The sequence below is a fragment of the Bos grunniens genome, chromosome 17, assembly GCF_055505025.1.
Source record: "Bos grunniens cultivar Pamir isolate PY7600 chromosome 17, Bosgru_T2T1.0, whole genome shotgun sequence".
Lineage (NCBI taxonomy): Eukaryota > Metazoa > Chordata > Mammalia > Artiodactyla > Bovidae > Bos > Bos grunniens.
The window spans coordinates 6,687,587-6,710,264 of NC_141181.1; the positions used below are offsets into that span (position 1 = coordinate 6,687,587).

The 22,678-nt window shown below is 44.6% G+C and overlaps 1 protein-coding gene across 12 annotated transcripts in view; it reads left to right on the plus strand.

Moving 5' to 3' along the window:
• The first annotated feature begins 860 nt into the window (after positions 1-860).
• Positions 861-22,678, plus strand: part of SH3D19 (SH3 domain containing 19) — a 204,548-nt gene continuing 182,730 nt past the window's right edge. For 2 of the 12 annotated variants that reach the window (XM_086346345.1, XM_086346354.1), the window contains exon 1: positions 3,383-3,727. Coding sequence is in view for 3 of the 12 variants with exons in the window: in XM_086346344.1 (XP_086202470.1) it covers positions 876-1,013 (138 nt within the window). In the remaining 9 variants the exon portion in view is untranslated. Of the gene's footprint in view, positions 1,014-3,382; positions 3,728-4,392; positions 4,429-8,080; positions 8,140-9,047; positions 9,087-22,678 lie in introns of those variants that run through there. The other 10 variants (XM_086346340.1, XM_086346342.1, XM_086346367.1 and 7 more) reach the window with 8 other exon arrangements.

Genomic DNA, 22,678 nt, shown 5'->3' on the forward strand with positions numbered 1-22,678 from the left:
TTTATATATTCAGAATATAAGTCCCTTACCAGATATGTGATTTACAAATATTTTCTCTCATTCTGAGAGTTGTTTTTTACTTTCTTGATGATATCCTCTGAAGAAGAAAAGTTTTTTATTTTGGTAAGGTCCGATTTATTTTTTCAGTTGTCTCTTGTATATTTTGGTATAAGCAACACTCTAAGAAACCATTGCTTAACACAATGTCACAATAGTTTAATCCTCTTTAAGGATTAAATTTTTTAAATTTAATTTTCTCTGAAGTTTTCTTTGAAGAGCTTTATAATTCTAGTTCTTACATTTAGATCTAGGATCCATTTTGAGTTAATTTTTTATATGGCATAAAGTAGGGGTTCAAATTTTTTCTATGGCAAAGACAATTCTTTCTCTATTGAATTATCTTGGTACTTTGTCTAAGGTTACATCTTTATGATAGAATTTACCAAATTTTGCCTTGTTTTGTGTAAACTGGATCTGTCCCCCTATGATTGGAGGACAGGAACTATGTTTTGTTCATTGAAGATGAGAAAACCTATATGAGCCATAGAGCCCCAGAGTAAATATTTCTTTCCTTCTTTTGAATTTCCCCACAGCACTTGGTGTGATGCTTGTCATACAATAATTACATAGATGTTTGTTGAATGGAAAATGTGCTTGAGCCTACACCTGGAAAGAAGGGCATAGGTTCCTAAAGCTCTGATGGAACGGGATGTTCGGAACACTTTCAGCTCTTCTAGAACTAAAACTCTGAATCGTGGAGACCCCAGCAAGTTGAGAAGTTGTGGTGTCATCAAGGTCATCACCAGCATTACTCACTCAGTCGTGTCCAACTCTTTGTGACTCCAGGGACTGCAGCCCACCAGGCTCTTCTGTCCATGGAATTTCCCAGGCAAGAATACTGGAGTGGGTTGCCATTTCCTTCTCCAGGGGATCTTCCTGACCCAGGGATTGAACCTGGGTCTCCTGCATTGCTGTCAAGGCTGGGACTTCCAAATGACTCCTTATTCTCTAAGGTAAGTGACAAATATGTTTTCACTTAAAGTGACTCTAAACACTGAAAACCCTCAAGGTCTAGAATCATTTTTTTTTTCTTCTAGTTTAACTTCAAGTTGTCCAGATGTCTACTTATTTAACCCGTGCTCAGTTGTTAAGTTGTGTTTGACTCTTCTCGACCCCATGGACTGTAGTCTGCCAGGCTCCTCTGACCACGGGATTTTTCAGGCAAAAGTACTAGAGTGAGTTGCCATTTCCTCCTCCAGGGGACCTTCCCAACCCAGGGATCGAACCTGTGTCTCTTAGGTCTCCTGTATTGGCAGATGGATTCTTTACCACTGAGCCACCTGGGAAGCCTATTTAACAGCTAATGCAGTAATAAAATTTCACTTGTGAATTTGACCTCAATTCCAGATAATTGACTGTAGTTCTAACCTGCCTGAAAGCAGAAAGACTTTTTTCTGGAAGCAACAATCACTATTAAAAAGGCAAAGAGTGCTCTGGTATGGCCAGCAATTCTATTTTCAGTGACCCCTTTCTCCCTGTCTTTTTCTCCCACGCTGAACCTTAGGAGACCTCACAAGCTTTCAAAAATAGAGCGAGAGGTTGAAGATAAAGGCCTGTTCATTCTACTGGGGAGTGTCCCACGGAGTCATGTCCAGACAGTGTCTCTGCTGCTTGGATATCTTTTTCTGAGATTTCAGAATCTGCCTCTTTGTGTGCCAAAGTATGTATGTGCAAGTATGAATCTCAGATGTGTTCTATATGGATACACATAATTAACTTTCTTACCCCCTTCTTTTCAGCTTTATCGAAGTGCTTCAAATGACAGTTTCTGACTCTTCAGTCACTGCTCTGTCACTTCACCACATTGCCTCTCTGCAAATAATCAGGTACCAGGCTCTTAAATACATCTTCTTCTAAAGATGGTGGTCACTTCCTAACCCTAAGTTACCTAGAATACAGGGCAACTCTATCGAAAAAAAAGTTGCTTATTAGACTTTATATATTTTGGAGCAGTTTCTGGTTCACAGCAAAATTGAGCTGAAGATTGAGATTTTCCATATCTCTCTGCCTCTTCACATGCACAGCCTCCCCCATTATCAACAGCCTCCACAGAGTGGTACATTTGTTACAACTGATGAATTTACATTGTTGTTCGGTCCCTGAGTCCTGTCACTCTGTGACCTCATGGACTGCAGCACGCCAGGCTTCCTGGTCCTTCACCTTCACCCAGAGCTTGCTCAAAGTCACATCCATTGAGTCTGTGATGCCATCCAACCATCTCATCCTCTGTCGTCCCCTTGTCCTCCCGCCTTCAATCTTTCTCAGCATCAGGGTCCTTTCTAATGAGATCTAATGAAGAACCTGATCCGGTTCTTCGCATCAGCTGGCCAAATCATTGGAGCTTCAGCTTCAGCATCAATCCTTCTAAGGAATATTCAGGATTGATTTCCTTTAGGATTGACTGTTTTGATCTCCTTGCAGCCCAAGAGACTCTCAAGAGTCTTCTCCAACACCACAGTTCAAAAGTATCAGTTCTTCAGCGTTCACATTGACACATGATAATCATAATCACTTAAGGTCTGTGCTTTACGTTACAGTTCACTCTCCCTGTTGTACATTCTGCGGCATTGGACAAATGTGTAATGACGTGTATCCACCATATAGTATCATATAGACTGGCTTCACCGGAGAAGGCGATGGCACCCAACTCCAGTACTCTTGCCTGGAAAATCCCATGGATGGAGGAGCCTGGTGGGCTGCAGTCCATGGGGTCGCTAGGAGTCGGACGCGACTGAGCGACTTCACTTTCACTTTTATGCATTGGAGAAGGAAATGGCAACCCACTCCAGTGTTCCTGCCTGGAGAATCCCAGGGACTGGGGAGCCTGGTGGGCTGCCGTCTATGGGGTCGCACAGAGTCAGACACGACTGAAGCAACTTAGCAGCAGACTGGCTTCATAGCGTTAAAAATCCTGTATGCTCTGCCCAGAGGTTGGATTTAAAAGGGCGAGAAGAGAGGGAAAGGAAAAAACCGGTGCAATGCAGAGGCGCCAATAAACTCCCAACCAAGTTCGTTTCTAAGTTCACATGCTCCAGCTGGCCCATCTCTCCAACTCAACTCTGGGCAGGTTCCTCCTCCTTTTGTTTAAGTGTCAAGCAAATGGGTTTCCTGTTGACACCGGAATATTGTGAAAGGGCAGGAAGAAGCCAGGCCACCTCCTCTTTCCCCCTTTCCTATCCCGTTTGTTTATTTTGTACCGGTCTGTTTGGGTGGCGCGGGTGCTCCCAGCTTGTGCGGCGGCTGGGCGGCTCTGCGGCCGGTAACCCCTCCCCGAGGAGGCGAGGCCCCGCCAGACCCCGCCCGATCCCGGCTCCGATCCGCGGGGCGGGGAAGGGAGCGGGAGAGCCGGAGCCCGGAGGAGGCCGCCGGGGCGCGCGAGGAGGCGGGGAAGCCGGCTCGGCCCGCGCCCGGCCGCACCCCCGCGGGCTGCAGGTGGAGCCGACGAAGCAGCCGCTTCCGACGCCGCCGCTCCCCGGGGGCGCCTCCCAGGCCCGAGGCTGCGGGCGCGGGGCGCCGGGGGCTGGCGGCCGGCGCGCGGGCCCGCGCGGCTAGTCCATGGCTGAGGGCCGGCGTTGGGAGGACGAGGACGACGAGCTGCGCGAGCGCCGCGAGCTCGGGGGCCCGCGCCGCGCCCGGGGCCGCGTGCTCTCCGGCCACCCGGCCGCAGGTGAGGGGCTCGGGCAGCGCGAGGGAGGGACGGGGGCGCCGGGGACCCGGGGCCGCGCACGCCCTGCTCCGGACACCGGCGGCTCCCTCGCCCGCCCGGAGGGGATCCGCACCTTCAACTCTCGGAGGCGAGCCGGAGGGAGAGTGGCTTTCCTTCAATTCCCATCCTCACTTTGGGGCCGAGCCCCAGGAAATTCAAGCTTATCTCTACCTGTTAGGGGCCCTGGAGCCGAAACTACATATTTTCCGTGCAGACTAAATCCAGGAGCTGCTGGCTTGGAACTTGTGGCTTCCTTATCTCTGGATGAGTCAGAGGCCGGTGAAGAATGCCCCCTCCCGATAGGTTTGCCAGGCTGTCGCAACCGAGTCTAAGCACGTGCTAATAGTCCAGTCGGGTTTGGGTTTCGGTGCCTGTTGAACTTCGGACCTGGGTCTGCCCTCCCAACCCCCAATCGCCCAAGTGCACCTAGTTTCTATAGGACTTGCTTTAGAGTGACTTGGTGACACCACCCCCGCCTCGCCCCTCCTCCTTCCCGCCCCGTCTCCCTCCTGCCCCCTCTCCCCAGTCCAGAATATAGCATTCCAAAAGGTGATGCATTTGGACCGAGAATCATTTCTGGTATATAACTACTTTTGTGATCTTGTTTTTGGGTGCACAAAGGCGGCACGGATCAATAGTTTGACGCAGAAGTGGAAGAGTGAGTAAGTGCACACCCACACCCCTTCTCTTTCCGGGGGAGCTTTTCACTTAAACATAATATAATAGAGAGGAAATTCTTTGGTCTTTGGTTCCAACTGGATAAGCCAGTTATCTGAAAACAAGAGGGAAGAGATGACAATAAAAGGGAGATATAGGCGTGAGAAAGATTCCGATGTGCACATTCATTAAGGCCTCTTTAGAAAGTGGAATACACTGAGCATTCCAGTAAACCATGGAGAAATTTTTCTATATGTCTCCCTTAACCTCAAGGAAAGTTGGAGAACTGAAAGATCCTGAGTTTCTGGGGAACAAATGGAGGCTAGAAAATGGGATGAAAGGAAAGAGTTTGAGTGGAACGTGAAGAAATACTTGGTTTGATGCTCCTGGTAGGATCTTGAACCCTTAAAAATCATTCCTTTTGGAAGATGAGTCTTCTTATGTAGTCCAAATGTCAAATTCCATTTTTCCTTTTGGAAGTTTTTTCGAGGAAATCTAGATTCTTTGCTCTGGACTTCTTTCTAGCAATGAGTGTTACCGTCTAAATATTTGATACTTAGTGGGCTTATTAATGTCAATAAGATTTGAGGAGTAGAAACTGTAGGCAGTAAATGAACAATGAATTGATATGAGAAAAATTAGAAAAGTATGTTTTGTACAATGTAAATTACTGCATGTTATTAATGATTAATACATGTTAATAATTACAAAAAGCATTTAAAAATTAAAAAATTTTAAATTATTAATTTTTTAATTAATTAAATCATTCCTTTTGCCCATTATTCTTCCATCAAAATAAGGCATTTGACTAACCACACAAACACCAACCATTTGGAAGATAACGTCTTGATAGTTTTGTTTAGTATAAACCCAGATCTAATGAAATACTGGGTGATTGCTGGATATGAGTAAATAATTGATGGGAGAATACAATGAAAAACTTCAGAGATATTTCTGTTTTCCACTGATTTAAGCATTCCTTGGACTCCTTTTATCTTCAGAAAAAAGCTCCACATATGTTCTGTGAAGAGCCGTACGGAGGTCATCCTAGATATGATACAGGTATATGTTTATCATTTAGTTGCAGTGTATGTGTTTATTCCAAGGCTGGTGGGAATGGCATTTTGTAACTTGTTTTTGCCAGTTCTTTAATTTCCCAAGGCTACCAGGAGCTTTTCTAGGTTCCGTGATAATCTGTTGCTGTGAGGTGACATAGTGTTCTTTTTCACCCAGAAATTGGTGTTCGCAGTTTCTAACATTTTATACACCCTGCCTGGGTTCAGGGGTGAGGAACAGAGATATTATGGAGTGGCCAGAGGGTTAAACTGGCTATTTTAGCAGGCTTCTTTCTTTGGAGACACATGATTTAATAGTTTACATTTCTTTGCAAGCTGTGCTCCTCTTTCTCCTCCTTAGTTTCCGTGTGTTTTTCAGACTCCCTTGCATTCCTTACCAAGCTTGGGCATTTGTTAGTTACCTCTGTTCCCGGTGTTCTCTCTCCAAGGGAGAGAGTAGGAACTGACCTAGAGGCTTCATGTTTCTCCCCCCACCCCCCTTAACGTGAACCGTTTTTAAAGTCTTCATTGAATTTGTTAAAATATTGCTTCTGTTTTATGTTTTGGGTTTGGGGCTATGAACCGTGTGGGGTCTTAGCCCCCTGACCAGGGGTCTAACCCATACACGCTGCTTTGGAAGGTGAAGTCTTAACCACTGGGCAGCCAGGAGAGTCTCCCGCTTCCTCTTTCTACTCTTGCATCTTTCCTGTTCTCATCCCGTCTCTCCTTCCTCCACCACCTCACAATCTAAGGATTTTTCCATTTTTCTTTGATCTCACAGAGCTTGACACCATAAACTTAGGGTGTATGGACTTGAGGGAGTCTGTGAATTCCTTCTCTCCCTGCTAACTATATAGGTGTGGTTGTGGAAGCGCCTTTTTTTTTTTTTTTTAACTTTGCAATGTATATTCAGGAGAACCTGTAAATATAAAACCTGTAAATCATAAAGACTCCCATAGCCTGTGCCCAAGTATTATCATTTCCCGAAGCAAACTTTGGTCTCTCCTAGTCATGACGTCTTCCTTCCCCTTGAGGAACCACTTTTTTCCCTCTTCCTGTGCAGTTTTACCTATACATGTATGCATGCGTATGAGCATATGCATATATATGTGCATCCCTATTCAGTATTATTTAATTTTACCTTACTAAGTATGATTTAGTTCGTTATTTGACAACTTCACATGCGTGAAATCATCCTGTGTTTATTCTTTAGTGTCATGCTTTCTTCATTCCATGCTAAGTTTGTAAGGTGTATCCATATTGTTACATGTAGCTGTAGTTTTTCTTTGCATTCCTATGTCACATTTTTGCTTATTATTTTTTATTGATTGGCTGGAGTTTTTTACCTGCACAGGAATCTCAGCTTCCGTTGGTTGATGTTGCAGATTGTGCTTCCACTCTAGTTTATGTAAAAAATTTTTGTTCATGGTTTCTTTTGATGTAGAAATTCATAATTTTAGTGTAGGTAGATTTATGAATCTTTTTCTTTATAGTTAAGTGTCCCTCATCTCCTCGCTGCCCTCCTTTGTTAAGAATGCTTTCTCTACCCCAAGGTCATGAAGATATTCTGTATCTTCTGTTTTGTCTACTAAAAGTTTTGTAGCTTTCTTTGGGGAGAGATGCCATGGCTTTCGTCAGAATCTCAAATGGGTCTGAGAACGCTGAGTGACTTGACAGCATTTTTATGTTGTTTCTCCAAAGGGCGGCTGCTGCTGCTGCTGCTAAGTCGCTTCAGTCGTGTCCGACTCTGTGCGACCCCATAGACGGCAGCCCACCAGGCTCCCCCCGTCCCTGGGATTCTCCAGGCAAGAACACTGGACTGGGTTGCCATTTCCTTCTCCAGTGCATGAAAGTGAAAAGTGAAAGCGAAGTCGCTCCAAAGGGCAGGGAGTACAAAATTCCGAGGAGTGGTAGGCATTTAATTTTGTGTGCTCAGTTGTGTCTGACTCTTTGTGACCCTGTGGAGTGTAGCTGGCCAGCTCCTCTGTCCATAGGATTTCCCAGGCAGGAATACTGGAGTGGATTGCCATTTCCTCCTCCAGGGGATCTTCCTGACCTTGGGATTGAACCCATGTCTTATCTGTCTCCTGTATTGCAGGAGGATTCTTTACTGCTGGCATTTGATAGGGTTTAATAAATATTAAATAAATTTACTCTGTGTTTGATGTGATTATGGTAAATTCTGGAAGGACAGATATAATTTCTCCCATGTGTTCTGAGTAGAATAACTGATATTTTTAATATGAGGTCACGATTAAACTTCGTTGTGTTCTCTTCATCGTGTTCTCTATGAACTACTTCTTACAGGTTGTCTCCTGTGAGGGAGGTGTTATTTTCTCCATTTTATAATTGAAAAGATTGAGGCTCAGAAATATTTTAAAAATATTTAAGTGACTTGCCCAAGATCCCTCAAGCTGTAAATGGCAGGACGGGGACTTGAATCCAGGTCTTTTTGACCTGAAAATCTGTGTTTTTCCAAGCTATCCTGCTGGCTACTAATAAAAGTCAGTTGCTTTGAATGCTGCGCATGTTTATACCCGCATGATGTTGTTTGTTATATTTTAGAAATACTTTTTACATTTACCGGGTGCTTTTCTACTTAGGAAGGACTTCCACAGCCTCATGGAACTTGACTGTTACAACAGCCTGAGAAGGAAGAGGGTACATTTTTATTATTCCCATTTTAAAGATGAGTAAATTGAGACTCAGAACTGTTAAAAAAAAAACTTAATCTAATAATCTAAAAAGAACACAGCTAGATATATAGCTACAAATCAGTTACTCTATTGGGTGTTTCAAGTCATGAACCGTTGTTTATTTGACATGACAAATAAACATTTGACATGTTTATTTATATGACAATGTGTTAGGTCATACGGCCCAGAGTGTGTGGCTCTGCCTAATAAGTTGTATCGTTTTGAAAACTACATGAATTCTTCTGGGCCACTAGCTTACAGTTTTTGTTATTAGATTTCCAAAGTTATCTGATTTATTTTGAGAAGGTTATTATAAATCTCACAGAAACTAGGGATATATGGACATGTTATTTAAAAATTCTCTACTCACCAAGTTCTTTAAGAAGATCTACTAGTTATCCTGTCAACAAAATGTATGCAAAATGTGTAGAAAATACAGGGAATACAAAGAAATATATAAAATAGGCTCCCTCCTTTTAAAGGACATGTCATAGAATTAGGGAAAGTAAGACTAATATACTTTAAAGAAATAAGTAAGAAGATCAAGTAGTTCATGGTAACTATGAAATGGAGGTTAGCATAAGAGAATCAGACTATCTTAATTTATTTCTTGACTCAGCCTCTTACTGTGTAACCTTGAACAGGTTACCTAACCTGTCTGTGTGTGTCCATTCTTTACTTGTAAAATGGGAGTGTTAATAAAACCTATTGCATAGGGTTTGAGGATTAAGTGAATTAGTACATGTAATACCTTTAGAACACAGCTAGGCCCCATAATAAATACTGCCTATAATGTTGTTAGTGTTTATGTATAATTTTATTATTGTTAAAATATCTAACACTTTATTGAGTCTGTATTTTTTCTTCATTTAGGAATAGTTGTGCAGTTTCAGGTTGGCAAAGAAAAAGGAGGTAAAACTGCATCTTCACCATTTCTAATCAAATGTATTTGCTTTGCTTTGGAATTCATGATTCTCTTTTTGAAATATCTCAATCTTACAAGACCATCAAAGATAGAGCCTAGTTCTTCATTTGACATTCCTTGCACCTTACAAGCTATTTTAATGTGGCTTGTCGTGATTTTTATTAATACCTTTTCTTCTTCATCACAAAAGAAAAGCTCTTTCTTGTGACATAATCATTGTGTTCAAAGTGATTTCAAACAAATAAAGGGAAGTCAATGACTCCACATCCTATTTTTAACCAGGGTGCATTCCTTCATTCTTTTTTTTTTTTTAATCTTTGCCACTATTAATCCAAGGCTTCTTCACTGGCATGTTACATTCTGGGGGCAATTCTGTCTCCCCTCAGAACGTTTCACCTTTGCATTCAATGGTGTGTGTGTGCTAAGTTGTTTTAGTCGTGTTTGACTTTTTGCGACCCCATAGACTGTAGTCCACCAGGTTCCTCTGTCCTTGGGCTTCTCCAGACAAGAAGACTGGCGTGTGTTGCCATGCCCTCCTCCAGGGGATCTTCCCGACCCAGGGATCGATCCCACGTCTCTCACATCTCCTGCATTGACAGGCAGGTTCTTTACAGCTAGTGCCACCTGGGAAGCCCTACGTTCAATGGTACTCAGAGTCTAATCCTCTGTACACAGATCTCTGTTAGTTAGCTTTAGCCTCCAGCAACTTACAGCATCTTTCTGGGGCTGATTGTTTGCCTTATTAATTGAAAGGATGAGGCTTCCAACTTTGCATTTTGTGACTCTAGGACACGAGCAGAAAAAGAACTTCTGACTTGGTTTACAGAAGCGTGCCAGTGTGCAGGTTCACGTCTAGGGGTGTTTCTCCAGGCTTCTTGTGAAGTAATTTGCTGATGAAGGAGAAGCCAAAGGTGCCAGGCTCAAGACATGCCTCACCTGGAGAAGGGCTGTCATGCTAGCTTACTCGTTCTCTTTCAAGATGGGCACTTCACTGATGGTACTCTGCTTTATCAGTGGAAGATGTGAGATGTGTTCTGGGGAGATTTATAATACTCTTTATAATTCTCTTGTGTATATTCTGGGGGAATTTATAATACTGCACGATGCAAATGTTATTAAGTACAAGATGGAAATATATATCTAGCCACTTCAGAGTGTAGAGCAGGGTGATGGGAGGGAAGGAAGGAGGCCCGGCCCTCTCATTTGAATGGAGGTTGAACGTCAGTTCTGTCCCTCAGCCTCTGTAGGTCTCACCTTTAGGGGCTCTAGGCTTGCCTTTGGGTGGGGATGGGTGCATGGCTGGGGGGGGAGTGAACAGGCAATAAAGCATTTTTTCTTCTTTTTTTGCAAGCAGAACTTTATTAAATGGGAACACACAGTACACCCTTCAGACGTGAGAGCAGCCGACCCTGTAGGAGTGGCTGTTTTCTTCTAAGTGAACTTTTTTTTTAGAATAGTTTTAGATTTACAGGAAAATTGTGAAGTTAGTACAGAAGGTTCCTGTCTCCCACACCCATATTTCCCCTTTATTAACACCTCCTTAATTTTGACCTAATTTATCCTAGCTTTGCATGGTCCCATTACATGTAGTTGTCCTGTCTATTCAGGCTCCTCTTGGCTGGGACAGTGTCTTAGATTTTCCTTGTTCCTGATGGCCTTGACCGTGTGAAGGAGTACTGGTCGGATATTTTGTAGAATGTCGCTCTTTGGGGATCTGATGTTCTCATGTTTAGACTGGAGTTTGGGGTGTTTGAGAGGTAAAGTACTGTGTGTGTGTGTGTGTGTGTGTGTGTGTGTGTGTGTGTGTGCCTGTGTGCACACGCGCTCAGTCGTGTCCAACTCCACATCCCCATGGACTATAGTCCACCAGGCTCCTCTGTCCATAGAATTTTCCAGGCAAGAATACTGGAGTTAACCATTTTCTACTCCAGGGAATCTTCCTGGACCAGGGATCAAACCCGAGTCTCTTGCATCTCCTGCATTGGCAGGTGGATTTTTTTTTTTAACCACTGAGTCACCTGGGAAGCCCATGAAGTACCATATTAACCACATATTAAGGGTATAGTTTTTCTCTTTTTTTTTGAGTATAATTGCTTTACAATGTTGTGAAAGCTTCTGAGGTACAACAAAGTGAATCGGCTCTATGTATACATATGTCCTCTCCCTCCTGGCGCCCTTCTACCACCACCGCCATCCCACCCAGCTAGGTCATCCCAGAGCACCCAGCTGCGCTCCCTGTGCCGTACAGCAGCTTCTCACTGGCTATCTGTTTTACAGATGGTGATTATATAGGTCCAGGGAGGAGGAAATGGCAACCCACTCCAGTGTTCTTGGCTGGAGAATCCCAGGGATGGCGGGGCCTGGTGGGCTGCTGCCTATGGGGTCGCACAGAGTCGGGCACGACTGACGCGACGTAGCAGCAGCCGCAGCGCTGCTCTCCCTTTCCCCCTCCCCCTCCTCTCACTGTGTGCACCTGTCTGTCCTCTGTGTCTGCATCTCTGTCCCTGCCGTGCAAATGGGTTCATCCGTACCATTTCGCTGCTGCATTTGTTTTTCTCACTTCACTCTATATGACAGACTCTAAGTCCATCCACATCACTACAAATGACCCAATTTCATTCCTTTTTGTGGTTGTGTAATATTCCATTGTATATTTGCACCACATTTTCTTTATCCATTCATCTGTCCTGGGACATCTAGGTTGCTTCCATGTTCTGGCTATTGTAAATAGTCCTGCAGTGAACATTGGGGGGTATATGTGTCTTTTCCATTTATGGCTTCCTCAGGGTATATGCCCAGCAGTGGGATTGCTGGGTCATATGGGAGTTCTATTTTTAGTTTTTCTAAGGAACCTCCATACTGTTCTCCATAATGGCTGTATCAGTCTACATTCCTACAGATAGTACAATAGGGTTCCCTTTTCTCCACACTTAAGGGTATAAATTAACATCACTTATTACTGTTGGTGTTGACTTTGATCACCTACCTGAGGGAGTGTCTGTCAGTTTCTCTGCCCCAGGGTCACTACCCACTGCATTCAGACCACAGGAACTAAAGGAAGTCACTAAGCAGGCCACACTTAGAGTGAGAGTTTCGTTTCACCTCCGCAGGGGTAGATTATCTCCATAAGTTTTGTAGAATTCTGCACGGGAGATATCATTCTTTTTTAGTTTCTTTGGGCTGTCCAAAATCTCCATTGGGACTGTGTTCAGACCTTGCCTTTTGGGGAATGTGAGCTCAATTCCTCCACCCTAGCTCTGTCCAGAAAATCTCATGTGTCCTGATGTCTGGCACACACTTTCATAATTAGAAAAGAAAGACATGGAATGCATACCCAGCTTGAGGTAGCCTATGATTAAAACTCCTTCACACTAGTGTATCCACAGGTGCCAAGCACTAATATGAATTCCTTTCCAGTTTTGGAAATGGAGAGGAAGTTAGAGTATGAGAGGAATTTGGAAAAGCCCTGGAGTAGGATAACCAAACAACGAGTTAATATTTATCGTGCGGCTTCCAGGTGGTCTTCTAATTGTCTTAAGTGTGTTTTTTTCCCTTCGTCCTCACACCAGTCCTATGAGATAAGTGTGATGAGTCCCTTCATTGTGGCAGATAAGAAACTGAAGGGGCTATTTACCTCGAAGGGCAAATAATCTACTCCAGGTCACACAGCTAGAAAGCAATGGAGTAGGATTCTGTGCAGATTCCTAGTTGCCTCCCTAGTATTCGTTCCCCTCTTCCTTAGTCAGTGGAACCCTGTATGACGGACTGTGGCAGAGTACCCACCTATGAAACTGCTTCCCCCAGCCTGCTAAGGAGATGCAAGTTGAAGTTGTTGAGTGGGGCTTCTAGGAAAATTCTCTAAAGGGGACTCAAGTGTACAGAATATCCTTTTGCCCATATCCCCTTCCATCCCCCTCCTACCAGGATCAAGGGTGTGTGTGGTTCGGCAGCCATCCTGAGTCATGAGGTCACCTTGAGGATGGAAGCCACATGCTGAGAACAGTGGGGCGGAAAAATACATGGACTCTCAGTTCCCGATGTTAATAAAGTCATCCTGTGAGCTTTTGATTGCCTGCTTCTCCTTTATTTAAGAAAAACTGTCCTATTTAAGCCTCTGTGGCCATGCATGTGTTTACGTCGCTCAGTTGTGTCTGACTCGTTGCCATCCCAGAGACTGGAGCTCGCCAGGTTCCTCTGTCCATGGGATTCTCCAGGCAAGAACACTGGAGTGCGTTGCCATTTCCTATTCTAGGGGATCTTCCTGACCCAGGGATTGAACCCATGTCTCTTTCGTCTCCTGCATCGACAGGTGGATTCTTTACCACTGGCACCACCTGGGAAACAGTTGTTACCTTAGGTCTTTATAATTAGCTGCTGCTGCTAAGTCGCTTCAGTCGTGTCCGACTCTGTGCGACCCCAGAGACGACAGCCCATCAGGCTCCCCCATCCCTGGGATTCTCCAGGCAAGAACACTGGAGTGGGTTGCCATTATAATTAGCAGCTGAATCCAGTTCCTGGCTGATAAAACTTCTGACTTGATCTTGTTTCTCCCTCCTTATCACCAGGCTAATTTTGTTTCCACGAGGTTACCTTAGGATGCCTAGGTTCTTGCTACTATTTTGTGCTTTATTATAATGTGACCTTGGACAAATAACTTAGATGTCCCTCCCTTTTGCATCTTTTGAATGGGAATTATTTATTCTCTAACTGCTCTACAAGTTTACTATGGGAAAAATGCTTATAAATGTCAGGTTCTCATGTGTCATGTACATTTCTTGAAGAGGGTCACTGTCATCCTTGTTTAGTGGGATTGAAAAGGAAACCTCTAGAATCTGAAAACAGTTTTCTGATTCTGTCATTTTGCCAAGAGCCATGTTTAATACTTCTCAGGGCACAAACAAATAGAAGCTGTGACAGGAGGTGGTTTTGTCCCTCCGCTGCACAGGAGCAGATTCGCAGTGGCATCACTGATGAGCCTGTAGCTCATGCCAGGGCTGCTGCTTAAGATTCAGAGTTTGTGTCCAATATGGCTGCCTTCATCATGCTGGAGTGTTGTTTCCTGAAGATACATTAATCAAGGAATCGCTGTACTGGAAGAAAGCTAAATGCTTTTTCTTTGAGAGCCGGCCAAGAACAAGGGGCACGGAAGAAAACGTTTGCACAACACATGGAGAATTCTTTTTGCTGGCAATAAATATCCCCATTTCCAAAGAGTCCTCTGAAACTAGTATAGAGGTGTTCACAAAAATCTGGAAGGCCCCTCGCTCAGCTTGGGGCTGCCCAGGTAAAAGATCCTTTTTTGCCTTGTCACCACACTCCTTGTGTCTTTACTTCCTCATGAGGAGTGTCCCTCAACACACTAGCTCCAAGGAGATAACAAGTTATCTGGTCGATTTGTGTTACTCAGTTGAGGTATAACTCTTGCCAGTGGAAGGTGTGGTTTGTAAGTGAAATTCATTTGGAATAAGGAGTGGTAGTTCAAGTTTTAAAATGTGCAGACTTATATTTGAATATTCCTCTTAATTAGAGGCTTAGTAATGGGAAATGCCTAATATCACAAACATTTTATCTTTTATGCTGATCTAATCCTGTTTCTCCTTTCTTCTTGAGGTATTCAACTTGAAAACGTGGTATGGTATTTCTTACACTTCTGTAGCAATGCTTTAAACTTTAAACAGTGCTTCTCAAACTTTAATATGCCTATAAATCCCCTGGAGATCTTGTAAAACTGCCGATCTTGATTTCATAGGTTTGGGGTGGAGCCTGGGATTCTGCCTTTCTAACAGACTGTAGATGCCGCTGCTGCTACTGGTGCCTGAGTTACACTTTGAGTAACAATGCCCTCAGTTACTTCTGCTTCAGTACTGGGATTCTCAGTGTTGACTGGGCATCGGAATTAACTGAGGAGTTTTCTACAAGATGTGTGCTCACCCTACACTCAGATTTCCTGATTAAGTACTTTTGGGATCGCTGGGGAGCTGGAGTTTTAGAGTTCTATGTGAGGTGAGACTCACTGGCTTCATCTCCTATTTAAAAATGTGATGTTGAGTGGTTTCACTGTGCATGCTTGGAATTTGAACTGTAATTTTTTGAACATGTATTTATTATTATTTTTTTAAGTAATAAATTTAATTAACTGGTTTATGATTTTGGCTGTGCTGGGCCTTCTTTGCTGCACGCGGTTCTCTCTGATTGTGGCGAGCAGGGGCAACTTCCTAGTCGCCGTGCTTGGACTTCTCATTGCAGTGGCTTCCTTGTTCTGGAGCACAAGCTCTAGGGTGTGCGGGCTTCCATAGTTTTGGCACGTGGGCTTAGCAGTTGCAGTTGTTGGGTTCTAGAGCACAGGCTCAGTAGTTGTGGCATGTGGGCTTTTGTTGCCCCACGAAATGTGGGATTTTCCCAGACCAGGGATCCAACCAGTCCCCTCAATTGCAACATGGGTTTTTAACCCCTGGACCACCAGGGAAGCCCTGAACTGTAATTTAAAACAAAAATTTATTTGTTTAGTTGTGGCATGTGAACTCTTAGTTTGGATCTGTGGATCTAATTCCCTGACCAGGGATTGAACCCGGGCCCCCTGCCTGGAGTCTTAGCCAATGGAGCACCAAGGAAGTCCCTGTAATGTGTTTCCATCATAAGTAATTTATGTTGTGCTGCCTTTCAGTCAAACAAGAAGTGGAATCTACCATGCGTTTTATACATGGACTATGTACAGTCCCTGTGTTTCCATGGTGCTTCCCTGGTGACTCAGATGGTAAAGAATCTGCCTGTAATGCAGGAGATCTGGGTTCAGTCCCTGGGTCAGAAAGATCCCCTGGAGAAGGGAATGGCTACCTACTCCAGTATTCTTGCCTGGAGAATTCCATTGACAGAGGAGCCTGGCAGACTACAGTCAATGGGGTCACAAAGAGTCAGGTGCAACTGAGTGACTAACACTTTGTGTTATCCATAGCTTAAGAAGATTCCTGGAGAAGGCAATGGCAACCCACTCCAGTACTCTTGCCTGGAAAATCCCATGGGCGGAGGAGCCGGGTGGGCTGCAGTCCATGGGGTTGCTAGGAGTTGGACACGACTGAGTGACTTCACTTTCACTTTTCCCTTTCATGCATTGGAGAAGGAAATGGCAACCCACTCCGGTACTCTTGCCTGGAGAATCCCAGGGACTGGGGAGCCTGGTGGGCTGCCATCTCTGGGGTTGCACAGAGTCGGACACAACTGAAGTGACTTAGCAGTAAGGGCCTATCGTTGAAGTAACTGGAAAGTAATGTGTGTGATAGTTATGTCCTTTCAGATTGTAAGAAATAGTGGCCTGTTCTGCTAACATCAGTTGACGGGAGGCTTATTATAAGGATATACCAGTAAGTTGGAAGACACAGGAAGTAGTATCAGAAGTCATTTGGAAATATAGCAAATAGTTCATTTGGAAATATAGCAAAAAGTTATTTGGAAACACAGCAAATAGTTTCCCCAGAGAACATTCCTTTGTAAGTTGGGAACATTGTTATTCCTTATGTTTCTGTCACCACTGTCATCATTTTGGTGACTCAGTTTACCTCTGTCTCCTTCCATAGCTCTGCTAAGTCGCTTCAGTCGTGTCTGACTCTGTGTGACCCCATAGACGGCAGCCCACCAGGCTCCCCTGTCCCTGGGAGTCTCCAGGCAAGAACACTGGAGTGGGTTGCCATTTCCTTCTCCAATGCATGAAAGTGAAAAGTGAAAGTGAAGTCGCTCAGTCGTATCCAACTCGTAGCAACCCCATAGACGGCAGCCCACCAGGCTCCCCCGTCCCTGGGAGTCTCCAGGCAAGAACACTGGAGTGGGTTGCCATTTCCTTCTCCAATGCATGAAAGTGAAAAGTGAAAGTGAAGTCGTTCAGTCGTATCCAACTCGTAGCGACCCCATAGACGGCAGCCCACCAGGCTCCCCGGTCCCTGGGATTCTCCAGGCAAGAACACTGGAGTGGGTTGCCATTTCCTTCTCCAATGCATGAAAGTGAAAAGTGAAAGTGAAGTCGCTCAGTCGTATCCGACTCGCAGCGACCCCATAGACGGCAGCCCACCAGGCTCCCCCGTCCCTGGGAGTCTCCAGGCAAGAACACTGGAGTGGGTTGCCATTTCCTTCTCCAATGCATGAAAGGAAAAGGGAAAGTGAAGTCACTCAGTCGTGTCTGACTCTTAGCGACTCCATGGACTGCAGCCTACCAGGCTCCTCCGTCCATGAGATTTTCCAGGCAAGAGTATTGGAGTGGGGTGCCATTGCCTTCTCCATCCATAGCTCTAAACTTACTGAATAAATGACTTGTTTTTCTTGTAGTCAGCCTCCCCAAGGAAGAGCCTCTAAGTAGGTTGTCCAGCAAGGGTCCTGCACAGAGTGTCCCATTGGGGCAGAAGCTAATGGCAAACTACAGATAGCTACTTTTAAGGAGGAGGATGGTAGGGTCTTGTGGTACTCACCTGGCCACCTGCATGTGAGAATTGAGAATGGCCTCCAGCTGCTTCTCTTGTAACAGCACAGTGAGTTCGGCCCTTAGCACGGCAGCTACTGCTGCCCGTTACCACTTGGTGCCCTGTTACCAGGCAGTGAGTCCTGTTCCGCCATTGGTGAGTGCCTCACCGGCCCCGCCCACCAGCACCCAACTGTCAGGGAGCCCCTGGTAGGGTCCTGCTCCGCCATTGCAAAGCACAGCAACTACTTCTGCCCCATTACTCCTTGGCGCCCTGTTACCCGGCAGTGAGTCCTGCTCCGCCATTGGTGAGTGCCTCACCGGCCCCGCCCACAGGCACCCAACTGTCAGGGAGCCCCCGGAAGGGTCCTGCTCCGCCATTGCACAGCACAGCAGCGGGTCCTGCCTACCAGCAGCTACGGTTAGTGAGGGGAGTTAGACAACGGTGGAGTGGTGGTGGTGAGGTGGAGAGTGAGGTGAGAGACGGATCCCGGCCTTCTCCCTGAGGCCCTCCATCTGACCCGGCCGTGGGCCAGCGGGTGAGCGGGGGTCCAGAATGGGCTTAGCGCTGTGTCCCGCAGGGCTCAGAGCCCTCACCGCGGCCACCAACTCGGCTCGGCCCAGGCCTCGAGGCAGCGGTGAGCGTCTCCACTACCCGTGTCTCCGCGACCTAAAAGCACTGGCAGTTTGCCTGGGTCACAATCTGAGGGACCTGTTTTTGGAACCTTAGGGCCAGTAGGTTGGGCGCCTGGCTACCTCAGAGATGAAAGCTTTCAGTGACTTTGGGGTTCTTAGGGCTTGAGCCACCCGTCTTCTTGTGTGAACCTTCCTCTGTTCCAGACTCCAATGTTTTAGTGTTATTTGGCCTCACTGTGTTGGACACTTAGACTTGCATTGTTCGGTATCATTGTCAGATGAGACTTTGGGCTTGGGGTGCATTCTGAGGTTAGTTATGAGGGTGAGAAGGTAAAACCGGTAGATTCCATGCATGACCAGAACACCCTTTCGTTATTGAGTAGCATGGGGAAAGATGTATTTTGTTCATCGTTACAGCCTCATAAACCACAAGGGTGCCTGGCACACATGTTCAATGCATAGCTGTCAAATAGAACACAAATAGAAAATGTTTTTAACGATTTAAAGTTGACTTTATTGTTCATTTGATTACATTTTATTCTAACCCGGATCCTTGTGTACACTGCAATGGTGAGGGAATTTCTACTCTAAGAGTGTCTCACTGAAACAGCATGCTCCAAGACCGCAAGAAGTTTTCTTGTTGCGTTTTCAGTAGTGATGAGGATATGTTTGCCACTTGGTGTTATCAGTACGGCTGGCACCAGGCTCTGGGCTGAGGCGGGCAGCAAGTGGATACGAAGCTCAGCGATCAGGGTCCTTCCTGGCAGCCTCCCTCGAGGGCCCCCCCTCCCGCCCCAAAGCGCTGCCACCCGGGGTCCCAGTCACCTCTGCTCTGAGATGTCGAGTGTGGATTTGGATGTTTGGCCAAGGAAAGGAGGCCGCTTTTCAGGTAAAGAGGGAGACACTGGGAAGATGGGAGTCGCTGTTACTTACAGCAGCTCAGTTCAGTTCAGTTGCTCAGTTGTGTCCAACTATTTGTGACCCCATGGACTGCAGCATGCCAGGCCTGTCCATCACCAACTACCAGAGTTTACTCAAACTCATGTCCATCGAGTCAGTGATGCCATCCAGCCATCTCATCCTCTGTCGTCCCCTTCTCCTCCTGCCCCCAAAACCTCCCAGCATCAGAGTCTTTTCCAATGAGTCAACTCTTCACATGAGGTGGCCAAAGTACTGGAGTTTCGGCTTTAGCATCATTTCTTCCAAAGAACACCCAGGGCTGATCTTTAGAATGGACTGGTTGGATTTCCTTGCAGTCCAAGGGACTGTCAAGAATCTTCTCCAACACCACAGTTCAAAAGCATCAATTATTCAGCTCTCAGCTTTCTTCACAGTCCAACTCTTACATCCATACTGGAAGAAGCACAAGCTGGAATCAAGATTGCCGGGAGAAATATCAATGACCTCAGATATGCAGATGACACCACCCTTATGGCAGAAAGTGAAGAGGAACTAAAAAGCCTCTTGATGAAAGTGAAAGAGGAGAGTGAAAAAGTTGGCTTAAAGCTCAACATTCAGAAAATGAAGATCATGGCATCTGGTCCCATCATTTCATGGGAAATAGATGGGGAAACAGTGTCAGACTTTGTTTTTTTGCGCTCCAAAATCACTGCAGATGGTGACTGCAGTCATGAAATTAAAAGACGCTTACTCTTTGGAAGGAAAGTTACAGCAGCTGCTGCCTCTTAGAAAGCTCCAAACCCCTTATCCATGGAATGGGAGGCGGGTGGATGTTAAGGATGTTCCTGAGGAGGGACGGACCAGCTGATGATGGATGGGATGTAGGCAGCGCAGCGAGGGCCAAGTCCAAGGATGCTGACCTGTCCTGACTCGGGAAAAGAAGCTTCCGATTGACACCTTCCCCTGGAGAGGGGAAATGATACACAAGGTTGAATAGTAAATCTTAATTAGAGCCTGTTTGCTCTTCCTGTTAAGCAGTGTGAAGAGTATTCATGTAGCACTCGGAACAAGCCTTTCAGTAGCTCCTTGAGCACATGAATTGTGTAAACCTTGAGGAACGTAATTTGGTACTGATCACCTCATAGGTTTCCGACGAATGTTTAATAAAGGTAACGAAAAATTAACGGTTTTAAGTGCAATAGTCTTTAATTCTTTGCTTTATTCATTGAAAATGAGATTTCTTGTAAGTAGGTTTTTAAAAGTACCAACTTTTTAGCATGTCTGAACAAAACATTTTATTGATCAATCAGTAACTAATTTTGTGTGTAAAGTATGCCAGGAACTCCTGTTAATTAACACAGAAAGTTAGGTTTTGTTTTCAAGATGAGAACAATGAGGCAGAGAGAAGTAGAGCTGGAATTTGAACCCCTGCAGTCTCTTTTTCTCCTTTAATTTTTAAATTTACATACATAAACTTACACATATAGTGTTGACTTCTTTTGGGTACATATTTTTGTGAGCTTTAATAAAGGTATTTATTCATGTAATCACCTCCATAGTCAGAATACAGATGCTTCATCACCTTGAAACTCCTGTGCTTCCTGTTGTAGTCAAATCTTCCCTATACCCTGCAACTCCTGATCTGTTCCATGTCTTTGTAATTTTGCCTTTTAATGGAATCATTTCTGCCTGCACAGTGTGGAGATTCATTCATGTTGTTCCATGTGTCAGTAGTTTGTTCCATTTTGCTGCTATTCAGTATTCAGTATTCTATGAATGCACCACAGTTTGTTCATCCACTTACCTGATGAGGGATACTTAGGTGATTTTCAGGTTTTGGTGTTTGTGAATAAGTTGCTCTAAACATACAGGTTTTTGCATAAACTTAAGTTTTTATTTCTCTAGTTTTAAGTACCTGGACATTGTTTTGATGGGTCATATGGTAAGTGTATGCTTAACTTTATAAGAAACTACCAAAGTGTTTTCAGAGTTGTGTTAAACCATTTTGCATTATCATCAGCAATGGATGAGAATTCCAGTTGCTCTACATCCTGATCAACCTTTGGTATTGTCAGGTTTTTTGCTTTGGCTTTTGTTTTAGTCTTTCTGATGAATGTGTAGTGATATTTTCTTGTGGCTTTAATTTGAATTTTCTTAATGTATAATGATGATGAGCATCTTTTCATGTGGTTAATTGCCATCCATTACATCATCTTTGGTGAAGAATGTCAAATCTTTGCCCATTTTAAAATTAGTTTGTTTGTTTCCATATGATGAAATGTTAGAGTTTTTAATATATTTTGCATTCAAAATATTTATTTTGCTGGATGTAAGATATGAAATATTTCTCCTGGTCTGCCATTTACTTTTTCGTTCTGTTAGCAGTGTGTGTAGCTCTTTGAACTTCCTGAAAATAGTTGATTTAAAGTCTTTGTCTGTGCTGTGCTTAGCTCAGTTGTGTCTGACTCTTTGTGGCCCCGTCGACTGTAGCCCGCCAGGCTCCTCTGTCCATGGGGATTCTCCAGGCAAGAATCCTGCAGTGGGTTGCCATGCCCTCCTCCAGGGATCTTCCCAACCCAGGATCAAACCCAGGTTTTCCACACTGCAGGCAGATTCTTTACTGCCTGAGCCACCAGGGAAACTCTAGTAAGTCCAATATCTGGGCTTTCACAGAACTGTTTATGTTGATTACTTTTTTTTCTGTGCATGTGTCTCATAATTTTATGTTGAAAACTGGGCATTTTGAATATTACAATATTACAACGCTAGAATCAGATTTTTATTTCTCCCTAGGGTTTATTATTGCTGTTATTATAATTGTTGTCACTTGTCTAGTAATTTTTCTGAACTAATTTTGTAAAGTGTATAATTCTTGTGTGATGTGTGGCACTGAAGTCTCCGTTTCATTAGCTTAGTGGACAGCTAGTGATTAGACAGTTTTCCTTAAATGCCTAGAACAACAGCAAGAAAACCACCAAAAACCTCCCAGTCATTGCAGGGGAGCTCTGTGTGTGTATCACAGCATACCTTCAATACTCAGCCAAGTAGTGGACACGACTGAGTGACTTCACTTTCACTTTTCACTTTCATGCATTGGAGAAGGAAATGGCAACCCACTCCAGTGTTCTTGCCTGGAGAATCCCAGGGATGGGGGAGCCTGGTGGGCTGCTGTCTATGGGGTTGCACAGAGTTGGACACGACTGAAGCGACTTAGCAGCAGCAGCAGCAGCAGTGTACAATTTACCTTAGCCTTCACTTTCTGCTTGTGCAGAGCTTGTAGGTCAGTCACAGATGAGAGCTTAGGGCCATCTCAGATTGTTTCTGAGCTTGAACCCACCCTGAGAATGCACACGGACTTTCAGATTCCCAGGAATATGTGGGAGCTTTTCAAAGCCCTTATTCCCTAAAGCATCTCATCCTCTAGCCTTTCCTCCCAGTTTCTTTGGTTAGTCTGTTGTTTGCCCCAACTATTATCTATTGACTCATGCAGCAGCAACTAATATATTTATTTGTCTGTAAATGATTTCAATAAGCTTTCTCTGGCTAGCCACTTTTCAGGGTTTGGAGAGTTTTGGGTTAGGCAAGATAAAGGCAAGTATT